The 21,986-nt window shown below is 33.8% G+C and overlaps 1 protein-coding gene across 3 annotated transcripts in view; it reads right to left on the reverse strand.

The window, feature by feature from the left end:
* Positions 1–21,986, reverse strand: part of ATM (ATM serine/threonine kinase) — a 166,829-nt gene that overhangs the window by 59,758 nt on the left and 85,085 nt on the right. For all 3 annotated transcript variants that reach the window (XM_056794437.1, XM_056794435.1, XM_056794436.1), the window contains exons 32-39: positions 18,473–18,605; positions 16,235–16,330; positions 12,417–12,588; positions 7,486–7,627; positions 6,962–7,138; positions 5,643–5,820; positions 4,639–4,726; positions 2,179–2,334 (exon numbers count right to left, since the gene is read on the reverse strand). In XM_056794437.1, coding sequence (XP_056650415.1) covers positions 2,179–2,334; positions 4,639–4,726; positions 5,643–5,820; positions 6,962–7,138; positions 7,486–7,627; positions 12,417–12,588; positions 16,235–16,330; positions 18,473–18,605 — 1,142 coding nt within the window. The remainder of the gene's footprint in view (positions 1–2,178; positions 2,335–4,638; positions 4,727–5,642; positions 5,821–6,961; positions 7,139–7,485; positions 7,628–12,416; positions 12,589–16,234; positions 16,331–18,472; positions 18,606–21,986) is intronic.

Consider the following 21,986-nt stretch of genomic DNA (forward strand, 5'->3'; position numbering starts at 1 on the left):
AAAACTGATATAAAAAAAATCAAATTAAGATGGCACAAAGATCAAAGACATGGTGAAAAAGAGAGTAGGATACTATTTTCAGTGATGCCTTCATAACCCCATTTAAAAAAATTATCAAATTTAACAAATCTTTACTGAGTTATATGTGCAAAGCACAGGGTAGATTCTAGAGATAAGTAATGGTCCTGCTTTCAAGGAACTTAACAATTATTCACTAAAAACAATATATGCACATATACATTTAGAGTAATTTGGGGAAAGAAATTATACTAACAATTAAAAATAGCAAGAAAAGTTTTACATAGGAAAAGATACCTAGTTGAACCTTGGGAAGCAGAGTTGATAAAAGAGTACATTCTGGGGGGCAGCTGGGTGGCTCAGTGGGTTGACAGCCAGGCTTAGAGATGGGAGGTCCTAGGTTCAAATCCGGCCTCAGACACTTCTTACCTGTGTGACCCTGGGCAAGTCACTTAACTCCCATTATCTAGCCCTTACCACTCTTTCTGCCTTGGAATCAATACATAGTATTGATTATAAGACAAAAGGGTTTTTAAAAAAAATCCATCTGAGAGGATAGACTATATAACCACAAAATATGAGATAGAAGACTAAAATTATATTAGAGGACTATTGTAGCTTAAACAAAGTAGTAATATATATTGATAACTGACATTGAAATAGTGCTTTAAGGGGGCAGTTAGGTAGCTCACTGAATTGAGAGTCAGGTCCAGAAATAGGAGGTCCTGTATTCAAATCAGACCTCAAATACTTCCTAGCTGTGTGACTCTGGGCAAGGCACTTAACCTCCATTGGAATCAACAGAAGATTGATTCTAGGATGGAAGGGAATAGCTTAAAAAAATAGTGCTTTAAGATTTGGAAAGTGTTATTATTTCATTGATCCTGACAATTAATCTGTGAGATGTCAAAAATATTACTATCCCAATTTTACTGATGAGGAAAATGAGATATTGCTATTAAATGACTTACCCAGGGTCATATCACCACTAAATATTTAAGACAAATTTTGATTCAGGTCTTTTTTTTTAACCCTTACCTTCCCTCTAAGAATTAATAGTGTGTACTGGTTCCAAGGCAGAAGAGTGGTAAGGGCTAGGCAATGGGGATTAAGTAACTTGCCCTGGGTCACACAGCTAGGCGGTATCTGAGGCCACATTTGAACCCAGGACCTCCTATTTCTGGACCTGACTCTCAATCCATTGAGCCACCTAGCTGCCCCCATGATTCAGGTCTTTTAACTTCAAAGTTTGGCATTCTCCCCACTATGGTCATGCTGCTTTCATGAAATAAATCATGTAGGATGGAACCTGATTGTGGAAACCTTTCAAGGTCAAGCTGAGGAGCTACAGAAATATTATTTCAGCATTTCTATGGAGAAGAGAAAGTCTCAAAGGAAGGAAACTTATTAGAAGACTGATGCAATAATTTAAGAAAGAGATAATAAGGGACTGATGGTGAAGACAACCAAGATCAGTAAGGTAATTAAAATAATTCCACAAGTTTATGCAAAGTAATCTTTCACATTATTTCATCATACCTCACACTGATAAGGCACAAAGTAACCAAACATGTCTCTCCAATTTGATTAGTTATTTGATCATAAACTGAGATACCAAACTGTAACAATAATCTTCACAATTTCTTATTTGTTGAGAAAAACTTACCACTGATAAATAAAAGGTTTAGTGATAAACTTAACTGAAGAGAGATTTGATCATTCATTTGTTCAAAAAATATTTACTGAGTACTCACTGAGCCTCAGAGATGGGCTAGGCTCATTAAAGGATACAAAGATGAATAAGTTTCTCTACTTTCTCAAGCAGTTCTAATGAAATAGGATTCTTAGTATTATTTGTAATACTAAGGAAGTATTTATTACCAAGTATACACAATTCTTTCAACTAGAGCAGACAGGAAAAAAAAGAATTGTACTGAGAAATGCAAAGGAAGAGATAAAATGGGGTAAATTATAGCACATAAAGAGGAGGGGGGAAGGGGAGAATACTATAAAGTAGAGCAGAATTCTGCTATATTTTGAATGGTAGTATCCTCTTTCCTATTGATGAAGGTCTATATATCTAAAGGGTCTTTTTAATAGCTCCCCCCCTTATTTAGCTCCAGAATTTATCATATAAGTTTAAGTACTCCAGGCCATTACCTTTTTTGTTGATCGTCCAAGTTTTTCCTGTCCGCATAAATTTCTGCATATAATAATGCTGTGAAATGAGCTGCACAAGACTGAGCTACCATGGCTACCTCCAAGTAATTCAACTCCAGCCAGAAAGTGTCATCAAAAACTGTCCCTGAGAAGGGTCTGATAAAAAATTAAAAGTGAGCCAGAATCTGTTTCTTAAATTTTAATTAAAGTCAAATAGCCAACTAAAGCACAAACAATTTTACAAAAATTCATTCACATAACTAACCAGCATGTTTTAAAATATTTAATTTCTAAGGTATCTTCTTTGCTTCTAAAATCTACTTATATAAATGAGCAATTATTTTAATATTTAAGGGAATCTTGAATAGTCAACATATTTATGCAGTTACATTTTATTATATAAGAAGTTTTTGGTGTTGGCACTATTTTTTTAATATATGTAATAGAAAGAATCTAATATTAGTTTAATAATAATGCAAATTTTGCTCTTTTCCCTGCCCCTCAAGAGATTCTTAGACATTAACTGCACATATTTTTACATCTAGAAACACAACTGCTTTTGTAAAAGGTGGAATCAAAGATGAATTAAAGGAAAGAATCAAAATGTAATGAACAAATATAGTGAATGGAAAAAGGGGAGAAAAGGTAGGAAAGGAATCTTGCCTTTTAATATTCTCACAATGAAACAAATCACCATAGAGCTGTGTTTCTAAAACTTCTGAGTCTGCAAATCACTTCAGAAGCCCCCAGACTCCTATACTGAAACCTTCCCATAGCATTATTGCTGATAAAACAGCAAAGAAAAATATTATTATTATAAAATTGGTTTTCTTAAAAGTAAGATCATTGAATTCTGCACTGCAAGGGAATCACAGAATGTATAGCCCGACACATAACCAAAACAAGGAACATGAATTACTATGTCATCATATTATAGGACATCAAATGTTAGCAATATTGTATTATTTGAAAAAGGGGGGGGGGGCAAGCTATACAATCTGGAGGACCCACATGGATCACATGGGAATGATTGTTTTACATCAAGTAAAGCCATTCTATAAAACAGAACACAACAGAGCTCTTCAGAGTTTTAGGGTTAGATGTGACCTAAATGATTACCAAGTCCATTTTCTTCATTTTCCTAAAGATGGCCAGGTACACAATAAGATGTAAGGGAGAGAACAGAACTTGCATATCCAGGCTTCTCTCACTATACTATCATTTTTTCAGAGATAGTAACTTTTTCTTTACTGCCTTCCTTAATCTGAAGCAGTATAACAAGCAGTTACGATCTCTGAAAAAATGAAACATTCTGACTTATCCCACCAGGTCACTTGTATGATGTGAGGAGCAAATACAAGATCAGGGTAGCAATAATACTGTGATATAGTCAAAAGACTGAGACTTGTCAGCAAGAAGCCAACCAGCGATTAATGAGATCATCTTTCATCTTATAAGAAAAGATAACTCCTTTGGCTAAGAAAGAATCTATTCATAAAGTCTGAATTACAGATCTGCCACTTCATACCCATGTGGTACTCTTTGGACCACAACCTCTTTGGGCTTCAGTTTCTACACCTATAAAATCAGGGGGTCCTAGTCTAGGTGATCTATAAAGTTTTTTAGATCAGCTCTAATTTTGCAACTAGAAGTCAATTAAATGGGGTGTATAAAGAATGAAATACAAGGGCAAGGTCAACTGAATCCTGGTAAGCCAGGGTTCAGTTTCACTTAGATTCAGGTTGCCCTAACCAACCCACAAGAAGGATAGCATTCTCTTTGGCTTCATGAGCTACTGTAGGTCAGTGATGGCAATCCCATGGCATGGGTGCCAAAGATGGCATTCAGAGCTCTCTCTGTGGGCAAGCCATGAACCTACCCCACCCCCACTCTGCCATAGTTCATTACTAGAAAGGCAGAGAGACTTGGACAGAGCTGCTCCCCTTGCCCTCTCCACCATGCGTCACATTTTTTCACATCACCCGTCCCTCTGCCCACCAGCCCAATGGGAGCACACAATGGGTAAGGTGTGTGGCTCATAGGGAGCAGAGCTGGAGGGGAGCAGAGCACTTGGGCCACTCCTCTCCCCAAGAACATTCTTTACTTTACCTACCCCTCCTCGCAGTCACCCAATGGGAGTGCTTTCTCCCTCCCCTGTGTGGGGTAAAGGGGGAGGGGGGGTCAGGGGACACTCAACACTCAATGGGAGGGAGGAGCACAGCATGCCTTCTGGGGTGGGGGAATGGGCATGGCATTCAGTCTGGTGGGTGGAAGAGGGGCAGGACCCAGCACTCCATCTCTAAAAGGTTCACCATCACTGTTGTAAGTGATATTTTTGACACGTAAAACCTTGGGTATCTTTAGTAATTCATATTAAGCATCGTAAAATAGTAAAAGCTTTTTCCATATTTATGATTCTACCTGAAAAATTCAAAAAGGCCCTCATGTTGAACTCATTACCTTCTTTGCCTTCTCATATAGTCCACAACAGCAAGCATGGTTCGTTTTGATTTTTTATTCAAAGATCCTCGAAACAGAAATTCTGATTCTAAGTTAAAAAGAGTATAAAATATGGCAGAAATGAAATTTTGTCTGATTCACTGAAGCAAAAAGCACTACCCAGAAATTTAAAATTATATCTATGAGCTAGATACATGAAATTTCATATAAAGATTCTTAATCAATTCCTCTAAAAGTAGGGTGAAAATAAATAAGGACTAAAAGAGTTGCAGAAAACTTTTCTAAACTACAAAAGTCTAATCATAGCAAAATAATAATCCATACTAATATGTACAAGTAATGCTATCTAATGTTTGAAATTTTATTGCTATGGCCATTAGTCTGTGTCTATATCAAAGACAAAAAACTATTTTAAGAAAATGAATAATGAAAATGATAAAAATAATTTCAGGTTATCAGGGAAGTTATTAACAAACAAATGAAATAAAAAACTTTTAAAATAATATTTTAATTTATATTATTTCTAGAATTATACAAATGGTATTTATACTAATATATAATTATTCCATATATAATAAATCAAAAGCATAAAGATATTTATACTAAGTTCTTGCTTATATAATATAGAATATGATTCTTTAGACCACATATGTCAGTTTTTAATCCTCTGGTAGATTTCCCCTTCCGTCTCACATTTATATTATCCATGTCTACTATAATTACTTAAAAGTATATTTAGGAAATACAAAGTAATTTCAAAATTAACTTAAGAAAGATATATCCAGAAAAGAAATCTGCTGCTCCCAAAATTCCACAAAATTCATCATTAAGTCAAATGAGAACAAAATACTTAAAAGTTTTCATCTTTTAGAACAAATGTTGTTTTGTATTTTCTTGGATATTATTCCTTCTCCATTGGCATAGATAATCAAGGTTTAACTCTTTATATAAAAGCAAATATGGTTCTATTTTAATAATATTTAAATTACAGAAGCTTTTCTCACCTGAATCTAAATTTGCAGGAGTTGTGGATCGGCTGGATTGTGAGGAATATCTGAAACAGTTGGTAAAAAATCCCTGGATATGTACAGATAAGAGATTTCGCCAAGACTTATTTGTATCGTGGAGCAAAATATCATGAATCAAATATGGAAGCACATACTGACAAAAGTCAGATTTTACCTAAAAAACACAAACACATTTAGTCATGGGTGTAGACAAAAACACGTTGTTAAATTTCACATTTTTATTCCTTTCCATGGGTCTATCACACTTAAAAAAAACAAAACACAAAGGTTATCCATCAAAAGTTTGTGAAAATATTAGCCAAAAAAATCAATTCAGACACAACCACAAAGCATATTAAAATAATTGGTAACAAAAATGGCACCAGTGCAATATAACTATTATCAAACAAATCAATGCCCTTAAAATCTCTAAGACTTGGAAAAGCTACCTGATCCCGATGATAGTTAATATTTAATAATCACATATATTTATGGCTTTTCAATAAATGATGCTTTATAAATGGAAGCTATTAATATATAAATATGTAGTCTTCTAAGAAACAGACACTTCCTTTGGAATACTATGAAAATAATGCATAGTGCAAAATGGGAAATCCAAAACTGTCAATTTTGCACATTTACAACAGTCAATCTGGGGAAAGTCATACTAGCAAAACAATAAAAATACATGTTTTTCATAGTCTCCCTAATTGGAGCAGCCAGTTCAGTGGATAGAGTCAGGTATAGAAAATGGGAGTTCCTGGGTTCAAACCTGGCCTCAGACACTTCACAGATATGTGACTCTGGACAAGATTCCCAAATGCCTACCCCAACTGTTTATCCTTTATCACTCTTCTGCCTTAGAAATGATTGTTTCTAAGACTGAAGGTAAGGATTTTTTAAAATAGTCTACTTTGTTTTAAAAATCTACAAATCAGAGATTATCAAGGAATAATTTATGACAAACTTTATATGATGTGTATGACAAGAATAGTATGGCATTAAGCTAAAAGGACTAAACAGGATATAAAATTTAAACTAGAAGAAAATGTACATTTTTAATAGGGAACTACAAAGTAGGATGACAATGATGATACACAAAGAAGATATGCCAAAGGAGCAAGGATGCCCACCAGTAACATTAAAATCAATTATGAATATTTGTAACACTTTTCTGAACGACTGTGACCACAAGTGAAATGTAGAATAAAAGAAGCAAAGTTTATGCAAAATAAGAGGAATTTTAAAGAAAAACGCAAAAGATGGATGGGATTTAAGCCAAGTAGAATGTTGGAGGTAAGATGTATTTTCCTTACTTCACACAACGGCTTTAGTAATAAAAGAATTTCACTTTTTATGCCCCCGCTGTTCAAAAGTGTACATGTCAATGTCTTGATCCAAATATCATGGCTTTCTTCATGAGGAATCCACAAATTTGGATCATCCAAGCTTTCCAAAGAATTTTCTTTGTCAATTCCAGGAACTTCTAGAAACTGGAAAGAAAGGTTCAAGTCATATGAAAGCAATAATGAAACCTATTTTCTCTCATAAATCCCACAAGTTACTCAATCTCCTCTTCTTCACAAGGTTTTTCTGAGGACCAAGAGATAAAATATGTGAAATTATTACAGAGAAATTGTCTATCTTCAGAGCCATAGCAGTCCTGTGTTTTTTGTTGCTCACTAGTAAGTAAACTGCACAATTTTAATTCTATCTTTCACTTACAGTAGAGTAGGATAAATTCTTTGAAAAGAACTGCATCTCATATCTGTCCTCTATCTTCTATGATGCCTAGTCTAACATTGGGATACAGAAGATACCAAGCAAGGATTAAACATACCTTTTTCCTAGATGTTCTGAAAGGTTGTAAGTACATAAGCATAGGATCGGTTGTTTTCTTATAAATTTCCCAGAAATTATGTCCAGTTTTTGTGGCTAAAATATTTTTCAAACAGGCAACAGCTGCTGACCGAACCTTAACACTGAAAAATATACACATTTGAAACAGTACCTTTAACACATTCCACATTAGTGCTTCTGACAAATATTAACAAATAATATAAAAATTCCTTAGAAAATATAAAAACTTGTATTTTGAAGTATATATGAAAGAATTTGATACATATTGATGAATTTATATCTGGTCAATTAATACAATAATGAAATTATAATGATCAAAGGATTCAACATGATGCTTCAATTTTAAAAGAATATGCAATTACTAACTATATTGAGTCAAGTGATATTTAAGGTACTACTACTATAAATTTTTTAAGACTTAAACTATATCTCCTTTCTTTGACCTTGAACTTTACTTCTCATATACATCTATGTTCTATTTTGTATTATATTTATTTTTAGACATGTCATATTCGCTTCTGGCCACTCCCATATCATAAGCTCCAAAAAGGAAGACACACCACATCTTAGATATCTTTGTTATATCCTACAGGCTCAATTTTCCAGATATTTATGGGTTTTTTTCCCAGTTTGTATCATTGATTTTACTGAGTAAATGTGAAGGCAACTCCCTCTGTTGATCATCATCTGATTTGCTTATAATCTTAGAAGAGTTGCCTAAAGCACTGAGAATGGTCAACTGGCCACCATGTATCCCAGGAAGAACTTAAACTCAGATTTTCCTGGGTACAAGGAAACCAACTCTATATTCGCTATACCAGAGGCTTGAAAAACAAGACATAACACTCCCTGATTGGGAAATATTTAACAAAATAAATAAAAATACATAGGCAATATTAATCTGTGGTTTCCTAGGTTAACATGCAGCTCAAATGGATACTTATGTAAAGTTTAATGACTTCTAATTTCTTTGACATCCTTGCTTGATTTATAATAAGTTTTGATAAATGTTTGTTCAAACCCCATATCAGAAAAAGAAACTGAACAAGACATCAAAGAACTCACTAAGAAAAAATCCCCAAGTCCAGATGGATTCACAAATGAATTCTATCAAACATTCAAAGAACAGCTAACCCCAATACTATACAAACTATTTGACAGAATAAGCCAAGAAGGAGTTCTATCAAATTCATTTTATGACACAAATATGGTACTGATCCCAAAGCCAGGCAGGTCAAAAACAGAGAAAGAAAACTATACGCCAATCTCCCTAATGAATATAGATGCAAAAATCTTAAATAGGATACTAGCAAAAAGACTCCAGCAAGTCATCACAAGAGTTATTCACTATGACCAGGTAGGATTCATACCAGGAATGCAAGGATGGTTCAATATTAGGAAAACCATCCACATAATTGACCATATTAACAAACAAACCGACAAAAATCACATGATTATCTCAATAGATGCAGAAAAAGCCTTTGATAAAATATAACACCCATTCCTATTGAAAACACTAGAAAGCATAGGAATAGAAGGGCCTTTCCTAAAAATAATAAACAGTATATAGCTAAAACCATCAGCAAATATCATCTACAATGGGGATAAACTAGAAGCCTTCCCAATAAGATCAGGAGTCAAACAAGGATGCCCATTATCACCTTTAATATTTAACATTGTACTCTAGAACACTAGCAGTAGCAATTAGAGAAGAAAAAGAAATTGAAGGTATTAAAATTGGCAATGAGAAGACCACGCTGTCACTCTTTGCGGATGATATGATGATTTACTTAAAGAATCCTAGGGAATCAACCAAAAAGCTAATCGAAACAATCAACAATTTTAGCAAAGTTGCAGGATACAAAATAAATCCGCATAAGTCATCAGCACATCTATATATCTCCAACCCAGTTCAGCAGCAAGAATTAGAAAGCGAAATTTCATTTAAAGTCACCCGAGACAATATAAAATACTTAGGAATCTCTCTGCCGAGACAAACACAGGAACTATATGAACACAACTACAAAACACTCTCCACACAATTAAAACTAGACCTAAACAATTGGAAAAACATTGATTGCTCATGGGTGGGATGAGCTAACATAATAAAAATGACAATCCTGCCCAAATTAATTTACTTATCTAGAGCCATACCCATTGAAATACCAAAAAAACTTTTTTATTGAGTTAGAAAAAACCATAACAAAGTTCATTTGGAATAACAAAAGATCAAGGATATCCAGAGAAATCATGAAAAAAAAAATGCAAAGGAAGGAGGACTTGCAGTCCCAGATCTCAAACTATACTATAAAGCAGTGGTCATCAAAACAATTTGGTACTGGCTAAGAGACAGAAGGGAAGATCAGTGGAATAGACTTGGGGTAAATTACCTTAGCAAGACAGTCTATGATAAGCCGAAAGATCCCAGTTTTGGGGACCAAAACCCTCTTTTTGATAAAAACTGCTGGGTAAATTGGAAGACAGTGTGAGAGAGATTAGGTTTGGATCAACATCTCACACCCTACAGCAAGATAAAATCAGAATGGGTGAATGACCTGAATATGAAGAAGGAAACTATAAGCAAATTAGCCAAACACAGAATAGTATATTTGTCCGATCTTTGGGAAAGGAAAGACTTTAAAACCAAGCAAGAGCTAGGGGAAAAAAAAATCACAAAATGTAAAATTGATAATTTTGATTAAATCAAATTAAAAAGTTTTTATACAAACAAAACTAATGCATTCAAAATTAGAAGGGAAGCAACAAATTGGGAAACAATCTTCATTTCAAAAACCTCTGAAAAAGATCTAATTAGTCAAATGTATAAAATGCTAAACCAATTGTACAAAACAATCAAGCCATTCTCCAATTGATAAATGGGCAAGGGACATAAATAGGCAATTTTCAGTTAAAGAAATCAAAACTATTACTAAGCACATGAAAAAGTGTTCTAAATCTCTTATAATCAGAGAGATGCAAATCAAAACAACTCTGAGGTATCACCTCACACCTAGAAGATTGGCTAACATGACAGCAAAGGAAAGAAATGAATGTTGGAGGGGATTTGGCAAAGTTGGGACAGTAATTCATTGCTGGTGGAGTTGTGAATTGATCCAACCATTTTGGAGGGCAATTTGGAACTATGCCCAAAGGGCGATAAAAGACTGTCTGCCCTTTGATCCAGCCATAGCATTGCTTGGTTTGTACCCCAAAGAGATAATAAGGAAAAAGACTTGTACAAAAATATTCATAGCTGCGCTCTTTGTGGTGGCCAAAAATTGGAAAATGAGGGGATGCCCTTCAATTGGGGAATGGCTGAACAAATTGTGGTATATGTTGGCGATGGAATACTATTGTGCTAAAAGGAATAATAAAGGGGAGGAATTCCATGGAGACTGGAACAACCTCAAGGAAGTGATGCAGAGTAAGAGGAGCAGAACCAGGAGAACATTGTACACAGAGACTGACACATTGTGGTACAAGAGAACGTAATGGACTTCTCCAGTAATGGCTTTACAATGTCCCTGAACAATCTGCAGCGATCTACGAGAAAAAAAAAAAACTATCCTCAAGCAGAGGACAAACTGAGGGAGTAAAAATATCAAGGAAAAGCAACTGCTTGACTACAGAGGTTGAGGGGACATGATCGAGGAGAGATGCTAAATGAGCACCCTAATGCAAATACCAAAAACAAGGAAATGGGTTCAGAGCAAGGACACTAGGGATACCCAGACGAATCGCGCGTTGGCTAGGGAGGGAGTGGCGGGGGGGAGGGCGGAGAGGAAAAGAAAATGATCTGTTTCCAATGAATAATGTATGAAAATGACCAAATAAAATAATGTTTTAAAAAATAAAAAAATAAAGAATAAAGAATATAGAGTATCAAAATTTGAGCTTGAAAAAATCTTAAATAGATGAAATAGCTACTGAATTACACTGACTTCATACTCACTCCTGTCTTTCTCTCTCTGAAACACAATTTCTAACTACCCATCTGACAACTCCTTAGTTTGCTTTGCTAAATTTTCATCCATGTCACTAATTATGAGTATATCCCAAGGGCCCCCTTCTCTTTTATTCCTATTCTCTCACTAGTGATTTCATCATCTACCAAGAATTCAATCGGTCTCTGTATGAATATCTTTATAACCATCCCTAATTATTCTTCTGACCTTCAATCCAACATAACCAGCTCCCTATTAAACATTTCAAACTGGATGTCCCCAAACATCTTATATTCAGCATATCCAAAGGAGAACTATAATCTTTTCCCAAATCTGTTCTTCTAATGAATTTCTATATTACCATTAAAGGGACCACCATCCTACCAGTCATTCAGTTTCACAACCTCAAAATGACCTCTCATAATTAATCAGTTCTGGTTTTGTTTTCATCTCTACTTGTTTATATAGGCCTCCTCCTCCTCAAAGCAGCTAGGTGGTACAGTGGATAAAGAGCTAGGCCTAGAGTTAGAAAGACCTGAGTTCAAGTCTAACCTCAGATACATATATAAAACAAACCTGATTATCTGATTTCTCAGATCAGAATACATTAAAAATAATGCAAAATAGGAAAAGGTATAGGAGACATTTATATTAATAGCAGAAATAGTTGGACATGGTCTGATAACCATGGAAAAAGTAAAGCTACTATATCCTAGTCCAACTCAATAACTGAAAATCCTAACTCCGAATCTCTACAAAAGCTTGAATTATATTCAGTATACTCTGAGAAAGCAGAGAAATATATGATGTACTCTAGGAAGGTTTCTATCAAAAGTGACTAAATTTTTTTAAAGGAATTTGATACTAAAGATCCATTTACATGGAAAATGCACTTACATACACTCTTATTTCCTAGAAGAGAGATAAATTAAGCAGTATTGCATAGAAACTATCATTAAGCACTCACCAATCTTCAACCAGTGCATTATTTAGGTATGTGAGCATTATGAAGGTCCACTGAAGGTCTTTATCCTCAAATAAGTCAAGGGCCTTGGAGTAAGATGCATCTTTACCATGCTGAATAGCTATGGTAGAAAAATCTATAGGACCCACTTCTCCCAAGCAAGTTCCAATGGCTTCTACAAACAAAAACACCATTTTAGTATAAGCTGGAATTTCTGAAGAGTTATTACAGAGTTAAAATAAGTAAAATAATCTCCTAATGCCAAGAAAAGCATACTTTTCACAATTCAAGGTTCAACTATATTGCAAGAATTAGAGCTAAGTAAAGAAACAAACTTATTTAGGACTTGAATGACCTCAAATTTATCTCTTAACATCAACTTAAGAGTATCAATGAATGGGTTGTTAAGACCTGGAACACTTCATTTCCACAGAGGGCATTCAGCACTTAAACAATGGAGAGGTGACAGAAAAACTAATTATGTCCTTAACATAAGTGATGTATTCATAGATATCACCAAGACTCCGTGTAGTAAGATGTATACTTAGAATACAGGAGTAGAAAGGATATATATCATTCAAAAGATATAGTTCTATTGGAAAGAGAAAAGGAGTAGCACTCTTAAACTGTGATGATCTATGTCTATATAAAAATCCACAAACTAGAGAGTAGGATGTGCATTTGAGTATGAATGAAAGGAGAGAGAAAAATGATATATTATACTCTGGAAAGCTGAAAGAACTTACAAATGAAACTTGTTTTAACACAATATCATAATATAGTAGAGTTGTAATAAATGTCTGTCTAAATAAATATGATTAGAGATCTCAAATTTCTCCAAGACACAAAATCCATCTTTCCAATGCCAATAGTATAATGCGAGATATTTATGGTTAAGTCATGAAACTTAAAGTCTTCAATGAACTAAAAGTAAATCAGAGAGAAGGCAATGGAGAGGAATAATGGGCATAAGCAAGATTCAACAGATAGTAAGTAGAGAAATTCAAAGCAAAAGTAAAGAATGTCAAGAAAATGGAATAATCCTCATACAAGATTATTATGGCCTCATTATGGCCTCAGGTATCCATGTGTAAATGTACAGAATGTATGCAATAAATAACTGGAATTTGTATGGCACTTTAATATATGTAAAGGGCTTTACAAACAGTATTTCATTTTTTACTTGTTACAACCTTGAGGAGCTTATACCCCTCCTACTCCTCATTTTACAAATGAAGAAACTGAAGCAGACAGAGATTAAATGTTTTGGCAGAGTCAAAAATCGAGTAAGTGTGTAGGGCAGGATTTGGACTCAGGTCTTTGTGACTTCATATCTACCACACTCTCCAATGCACCATTTAGCTGTCCCTATGACCAAGATGCAATGCAATGAGATGTATACATGGAATATATGTACAGGAATAGATGGGTTGCAATCTGGATTACTGGAGAAGACCTCTATATAATTGAGATTACATACAATCTGAGAACATGAAGTTACTGAAATCTTACAAACTAAAAATCCATTGATAATAAAGTTGAAAGAGATCTCAGAAATTACTGAACTACTTTATTTTGCAAATGAGGAAACTAAGGTTTGGAATGGTTCTGTATCTAGCCTATATCACATCCCTAGTTTGTACCAGAAGTAGCATACATTTCATAATTATAGCCTTGTATGTTAACTAATGGTCATAGTTATAATCCTGAGTCTTCAAGAACTAAATGCTATTTGGCATATTCCATTTAAAAAGACAAGAAAATTAAAATTATTTCACAAATATTTCAATCTAAAATTGTTAAAACCAAAAAAGTTTAGTATCAAAAAGGTTATGTTTCAGTTATCTGGAAACTTCACATATATAGAACAATTCAATTTCCAACTGAGTAAATGAGGATGGAGATATATAGAAGATGAATTAAAGTTAATTAAAGGGGATGCAAGACAAAGAGAACAATCAGGAGACCATTCACTAGTAAAAGTGAGAGAAGATGTGGACCTGAACTAAACTGGAGCTCAGAGGAAACACTGAGGCTGGATATATAGATCTGTGAGTTACCTTCATAGAGATGATTAATTAAACCTATTGAAATGGATGAGGTCATCAGACAGAGACCAAGTGATAGAAAAGAGGTTGGGGGGGGGGAATCAAGAGTTAATGGATATTAATTAATGAATAAAAATGATGGAGGTATAGTCTGAGAAGTAGGAGGAAAACCAGGTCACAAAATCCCAAAGGGGAAAAGACAGGGTCCCCAGGAAAAGTAGATAATCAGCAGAATGCAATGTAGCAGAGAGGTCAAGAAGGATGAGGAGTAAGAAAAAAATTATCAGATTTGCCAGTTTGGAGGTAGAAACTTTGTAGAGAACTGTTTAAATTGAATGATTAAGTCAAAAGCAGAGTTTAAGAATTTGGTCCAAATCACACTGAATCAAGACACATAATTAGAATAATTTTCTGACACATGAATTACAAACAACATAAAACTACACTGGAAAGCTGCCAAGAGTTACAGCAATCCAGTGGAATTGCTCATTGGCTATGGGAGTGGGGTGGGAGGAGGGAAGAGAAAGAACATGAATCACGTAACCATGGAAAAATATTGTAAATTAATTAAATAAAAATTTTTAAGTATTAAAAAAAGAGAGTTACAGCAGCCACTTGGGCAGTGTCCAAATTTACACTAGAAGGTACTTCTGACTTTCCAGACTTTTAAGACCAGGTCTCTGCTGCAATTTTATTCTGAAACCTCCATCTGTCATGCCACTGCCTTGCTCCCATTGGTGACTTCTTTCTTGGGTTTTCATGGGGAGAGGTCACAGGCCAACCAACCTTTATTCCACTCTCAGCCGAATCTAACTTTCTGGACACCATGCCCCACTTCAAGGACCTTTATTATTCCTTGCTGCTTTTGAGTTTCCTTTTCTGTGATGTTTTCCCATAGAAAGTAAGATCCTTGAAGGCAGGATCTATCTCTCTCTTTTTTTTGTTTGCTGCTTGTATTTTATCCCCAGTGCTTACAGTCTTTGGCATATACTAAATGCTAATGCCAATAAAATATATAACATCTGTATGAATTAAATTAATATCCAATACTTCAAGTATTATATTTATAAAGTTTATTATCTGAAAAAATAGAACCACATGACTAAGTTTTTCTACCTGCTCAAAATGCTGTTCCACCAAAGTTGCAATAGGAAGGAAATAGAACCTCCCTTACTTAAGGATAACATGGGGTGTATACACTTCTGGTGATTAAATCTAAAAATGGGTAGGGGAAAGTTAATCCCATCTTCACACATCTAAAGAACTGGTCATGAATATGTACAGACATAGATTAAGCTAAAGAATCTACCTTGCATTGTATCATTGTGGTGGACTATTGTGCAATAAGAAATGACAAGTAGGATGGTTTCAGAAAAATCTGGGAAGATTTACATGAATTGATGCAAAGTGAAGCAAAATCAGAGCATTGTACACAGTAATAGCAATATTGTTTAATGATCAATAGTGAATGATTAAGCCATTCTCAGCAATACAATGATCCAAAAGAATTCAGATGGACTTATAATGGAAAATGCTATCCACCTCCAAAGAAAGAACTGATAGAATCTGAATGCAGATGAAGCATAATGTTTTCACTTTCTTGTTGCATCTTTTTTGCAACATGGTTAATATGTTAATGTCACATGTATAATTAATATCATATTTCTTGCCTTCACAATGGGTAGAAAAGAGGTAGAAGAGAATTTGGAACTCAAAAAACTGTTTAAATGAATGCTAAATCTAGGTAAATAATAAATGTAAAATAAAATTTACCTAATACTTCCTTTTCACCAGTATGGTTTATTGCCATCTTGGATAGCTGCAGTAAGCTCACAGTAAGCTTCACCATAATGCCATCTTGTGGATTGTCTAGGATTATGATTGAGAAAAAAATCATTATAAACATGCCATTTTAATTTAAAATAAACACATACATATCTATGATTCACTTTAACAAAAAACATTTATTAAGCACCTTTGTGCAAAGGATTTGCTAAGGGCTAGGAACACAAAGACAAAAGGAACAATTCTTATCAACAAGAAGTTTATTATACTTTACCAAGTGAGATAAAAATCACAAAAAGCAATTAAATTATTTGACTATAACATATTAGATCATAGATCTAGAGCTCTAAGGATTGTCAGGAGCTATTTAGTTTAATCTTTTCCATTTAAAACATTTCAAACTGAGGAAACTGAAGCCAAGGGAGATTAAATGACTTGCCAATGGTCAAACAAGTTGTAAGCAGAACTGAATGCAAACCAACTTGTTTTTATTAATCAGTTCCTATGTTATATTTCTCAAGTAAATATGAACTACTTGAGGGCAGAACCTGGTTTGTTTTTGTATTTCTCAATGCTTATATACAGAGTTATCACTTAGTCTGTGTTTATTGATTTGTATTTCAAGTATGTTCTCCTCAATGTGTGCATCAAATATGGTTAAAACACTCATAAAATAAAAAATTCTACTTTTATATGGTACAAATGCAAACTGCAACATATGGAACATAGACAAAGAAAAGCTGATGGGACAAATTTTAAGAAGAAAATCAAAGGCCCAAACAACTCCCCAATGAACAAAGGCACTTACTTATGCTAACATAATCAACCTGGACTTGGAAAAGATCTAGGTTTGAGTGAAAGTTTTACCAGTCATCACATAAAGAGGTATACAAAATTTATAACAAAAATAGACTTGTCACTGAATTTTTAAAGGACAGATATCCTCACTGTCTCCATCTTTTTTATTTAAAAAAAAATTATTGGTTTCTTTTATCTTTACATTACAATCATGTCCTATCCTTAGATTAATAATTTCAAGAAGAAAAATACATCTAAGAAGATCTAACATGGTTTTTAAAAATGAAGTTGAAAAATCTTTGAAGGAAAGAGGGATAAAAAACTGGTTTAATTATATATATTAAAAAATTGGCACTAAAAAGAATTTAATAGATGATTGAAAATTAATTAAGGAAAATGGCAAATCACAAAATACATGGAGAAAAATCTTCACATTTGGTACATTATAATTCTTTCAACTCAGAAACAAAATTTATTTATATCTATATTAAATGACATGACATATAACTTTGACCATATTACCTTAACACTCAAAAACTTTTATTGACTCCTAAAGGACCACTGAGTAAAATTCCAACTTCTTAGCTTGCATTCAAGTGCCATGTAATTTGGTTTCAATTTACCTTTCAAGGATTCACAAAGTCCCCCTTACTTAGCCTATGCTTTAATCAAACTGGACTATTCACTCTTCCTCAAACAAATTTGGTGCTTTTATCATCATTATAGCAGGGAATGACTTCCTCTTATTTTATATTCCATTCAGGACCTAGGTCAAATGCTGCCTCTTCTATGAAGCCTTTTCTGAGACCTTAACAAGAAGTATTCATTCTTTCCTCTATTCACATGCAGACAAGAAGACAATAATAGAAAATTAAAGTTGAGTTATACTTAAACCCTAGTAGGGTAATGACAATAAGGAACAAGGATAAACTTAATACAACTTACATACTCAGTGCTATGGAAAGATACATTATCCCTCACCATATTCAGGGTGTAATGATTTAGCTAAAAATAACTATTAGTACATTAGAGACCAAGAGTTTTACTATATTTGTCACAGTCTACTTAAAGTCAATTTCACAAATTTGTAATGTTTCAAAAACAAGTCATAAAAAAAAATCCTTAGTCTAGGAAAAGAATAATAAATATTAAAAACACCAACAAAATGTCAAGCTTATGGGGAGCCTGATTTTGTTATTAATATGTATACAAAATAACAAGTTGAATAAAAGAAATCACAAGTTTGCTTCTGAATTAATATTGACTAAGAAATATTGTCTATGAAAATCAGAGATATTCAAACCTAAACTGAAGGAAGATTTATATCATAAAAGACCTTTTTGCTTTATTTAAAATTATTTATTAATGAGTTCCTCTAAATAATAAGCTTCTATAGCCTAAAAAACATAAAAAACAAGAATCTGATACCCTGAGACTTTTTCAAAAGGTCTTTCATCTGATCTTTATGTTGTTCCAGTTGCTTTCGGAGCTCCTTTAATCCTTCAAGTCTAGTCAAAGGCAGTGAATCAAAGATATTTACAGAAAGGAAATGGTTAATTTCCTAGAAAGGAAAAAAAAAGAACCTTAATTTAAAATTATTTAAAATAGTAAGGAGTCCAATGAGAAATAAAAACTGATTTATGATAGTTCTAAAAAACACCCACCTAGTCTACTGAGGTGATCTGAAGATTTAAAGGGGAGCATTGCTAATAATCTCATAGGATAATAAACAGGGATGTGTTTTATTAATCATCATTGGACACAATATTCATATGAAGTGATGCTTTAAAATGAATATGGCATAAAAATATACACATAAAATTATGTGTACATGTTAAAAAGACAAAATGTCAAACACACATAGAGCTCAATATATATATATACATATATATGTATATGTATATATATATATATATATATATAGCTTTATCATTTTAAAAATGAAGAAAATGAGTCTTGGTAAGTCTAGGTGATTTGTTGAAGGTCACACAAGGAATTAGGGACTAGAATGTAGGATTCCTGACTTTCCAAATCAATGTACTTTTCATTGAACTCTGCTGGCTCTAGATAAAATTGAATTCCTGACAAAATGTTTTTTTCTTATAATAGATTATTTCCAGAATGTCAATATTATCCTTTTTGCAACTAAAATGTTGTCTGATCTAAGTCATTATCAGATAATATAATGGTACACATAGAGAACCACAGAGAATCAACCAAAAAAATAATAGAAACAACAACTTCATTAAAATTTCAGGACACAAAATAAACACAATACGTTAGCAGCATTTCTATTTACCACCAACAAAATTCAACCGCAAGAGACAGAAAAGAAAATTCTATTTAAGGTAACTGTAGATAAGAAGTCCTGGGGGTATGCTTACAAACACAATTACATAATACTTTTCAGACAAATAAAACCACTCCTAAACAATTAGAAAAATATTAATTGCTCATAGATAGGCGAATTGCTGCAAGACTTTATGCCACTTTGGAAAATGACGTGGATATAGTATGTAATTAATTTTTTTCTTTTATGTTTTATGTTATGTTATGTATCCTGAATTCATGTGTGTTGAATTGCATAAAATGAGGTTTTACTGTATCTCCAGATGGGGTGTGTAGATAGTGAGTACAAGGTCTGACCAGTGGGGCACTGTATTGCATTCTAAGACCCAGGAACTACAAGAGGACTAAGGCTCTGAAGAAAGAAGAGATCCCAATCCCATTCATGGGAAACTTCAACCCTGAGTAGCCTACCAGAAAAGGGGTCAAATGGCAACTCTATCAAACACTGCCAAGTTTCAAATAACAAATCTTATATGGAGTGAAGAATGGACTTGTGCCTATGAGAACAGGCCTATTCCATGTACTGAGTAAGGAAAAAATTCAGAAGTAAGCTATAGTTCATTGCTCTGACCCAGAAGTTGAAAGGAGTTTCAATTTCAGTCTATAACCTACTCTGAAGTCTGAAGTGGGATGAGCAGGGCAGGAATCCCAGACCAAAGGGAAACCTATACATCAATCCCTCTGAACCTGCAGTTTTCCAGATGGTGGACAGCAATTTATTGGAACTTCTCATTGGGGGCATGTCAAAAGTGTTGCAAAGACATAAAATGAGATCAGAAACTTGCAGTGATATGACTTTACCCTGGATCAGAATACTTGAGGGATTCTAAAAAGCTTAAAAGTCTCTAGTCTGAACTGTATCTGAAAGCCTGGAATAACACAAGACTCAATAATCCAAGAAAATCCCAGAAAGTCCCAAAAGAAAACAAAACAGGTCAAGAAGAGCACAGATATTCTCTTCAAAAGAACACAGGGCCTATACCTAATACAAAGTTGAAAGTCAGGAAGCAAGGTTGGAAAAATGAGTCAGCAGGGAAAAAATTCCCCCACAAATACCTATAATGGTGCTGGGAACACTTAAAACCAAAACTTACAAGCGACTGGCTCCAAAGCCTCTCACAAGCAAAAATATCTTCAGAGAAAAAAAGAGCTTAGACACAAGTTCAACTAGAATTCCTGAAAGGGATAAAAGCAATAGTTATTTTTTTAATTAAAAAATGTTTTTATCAATGAAATGGGAGAGTTAGAGGGAAAAAAAAGGGAAAAAACTATGAAAGAAAAAATTGTAAAGGGAATTTAAAGTCTGGCAATAAAAAATATAAAACTTTAACCAACCAATAGATTACTTGAAAATTTGAATGGACCAAAAAAAATTGACTAAATGAAAAAAGAAATGTTAAAACAAAATCAAAATATGAGGGGAAAAAATTGAAGAATAATATATTTCACAGCAAAATAATTGATGTAGAAAACAAATCAAGGAGAGAGAATTTAAGAATCATTGGTCTACATGAAAGCCAATGATCAAAAAAGAGACTAAACATATTTCAAAATTCATGAAAGAAAATTGCCCTTAACTCTTTAGAACTACAGGGCAAAGTAAAGTTGAAAAGAACCCATTGGTCACCTCTTAAAAGAAATACAAAAATGTCCAGGTAATACTAAAGCCAATATCTAATTTCCAAATCTAAGAAAAATACAACAAAAAGAAAGAAAGAAAGGATTCAAGTACCAAGAAACCACAATTGGGATTACATAAACTTTAGCAGCTACCACTTATAAAGGAGCAAAAAGTACAATATTCCAGAGGGCAAAAGACATAGCCCTACCAATTAAGAATAATTTATCCAATAAAACTGAGCATAATCCTTCATGGGGAAAAAAATGGATCATTAATGCATTCGAGGACTTGCAAGCATCCCTGATGAAAAATCAGGGCTGAATGAAAAATTTGAAATACATCAAAGGAGTCAAGAAAAACATAAAATCAAACATGAACTAAATGACAAGAGGCTAAACAAGGACAAACTGTTTACATTCTAATAAAGGAAGATACAATATACATCGCTTAAGGAAGTTATCATTATAAGGAGTCAGAGAGGTAGTCTAATTAGAGAGAGAGCTTAGGAGTAGTTCAGCTATGTTTTGATAATTTTTAAAAATTGGAAAAGGAGGGGACAATAAAGTGGGTAAATATAAATGCTTTATTAGAAATGAGAAAGATTAGTTCAGCCTAACATGATCCTAAGGAAGCTGCTGTCTTCTTATGATACCCCCTACTTTTTTTTTTGGTAACAAGTTCACTAAACCTCTTTGAACAATAAATTCTAGAATTTTGCCAGAAATTAAAAGCAAACCCATTGACATATTCTTTTTTTTTTAAACATTATTTTATTTGGTCGTTTTCATACATTATTCACTGGAAACAAAGATCATTTTCTTTTCCCCTCCCCCCCCCCGCCTTTCCCTCTCCCATAGCCGACGCATGATTCCACTGGTTATCACATGTGTTCTTGACTCGAACCCATTTCCCTGTTGTTGGAATTTGCATTATAGTGTTCATTTAGAGGCTCTCCTCAGTCTTATCTCCTCC

Source organism: Monodelphis domestica, chromosome 4 (genome assembly GCF_027887165.1).
Source record: "Monodelphis domestica isolate mMonDom1 chromosome 4, mMonDom1.pri, whole genome shotgun sequence".
Taxonomy (NCBI): domain Eukaryota; kingdom Metazoa; phylum Chordata; class Mammalia; order Didelphimorphia; family Didelphidae; genus Monodelphis; species Monodelphis domestica.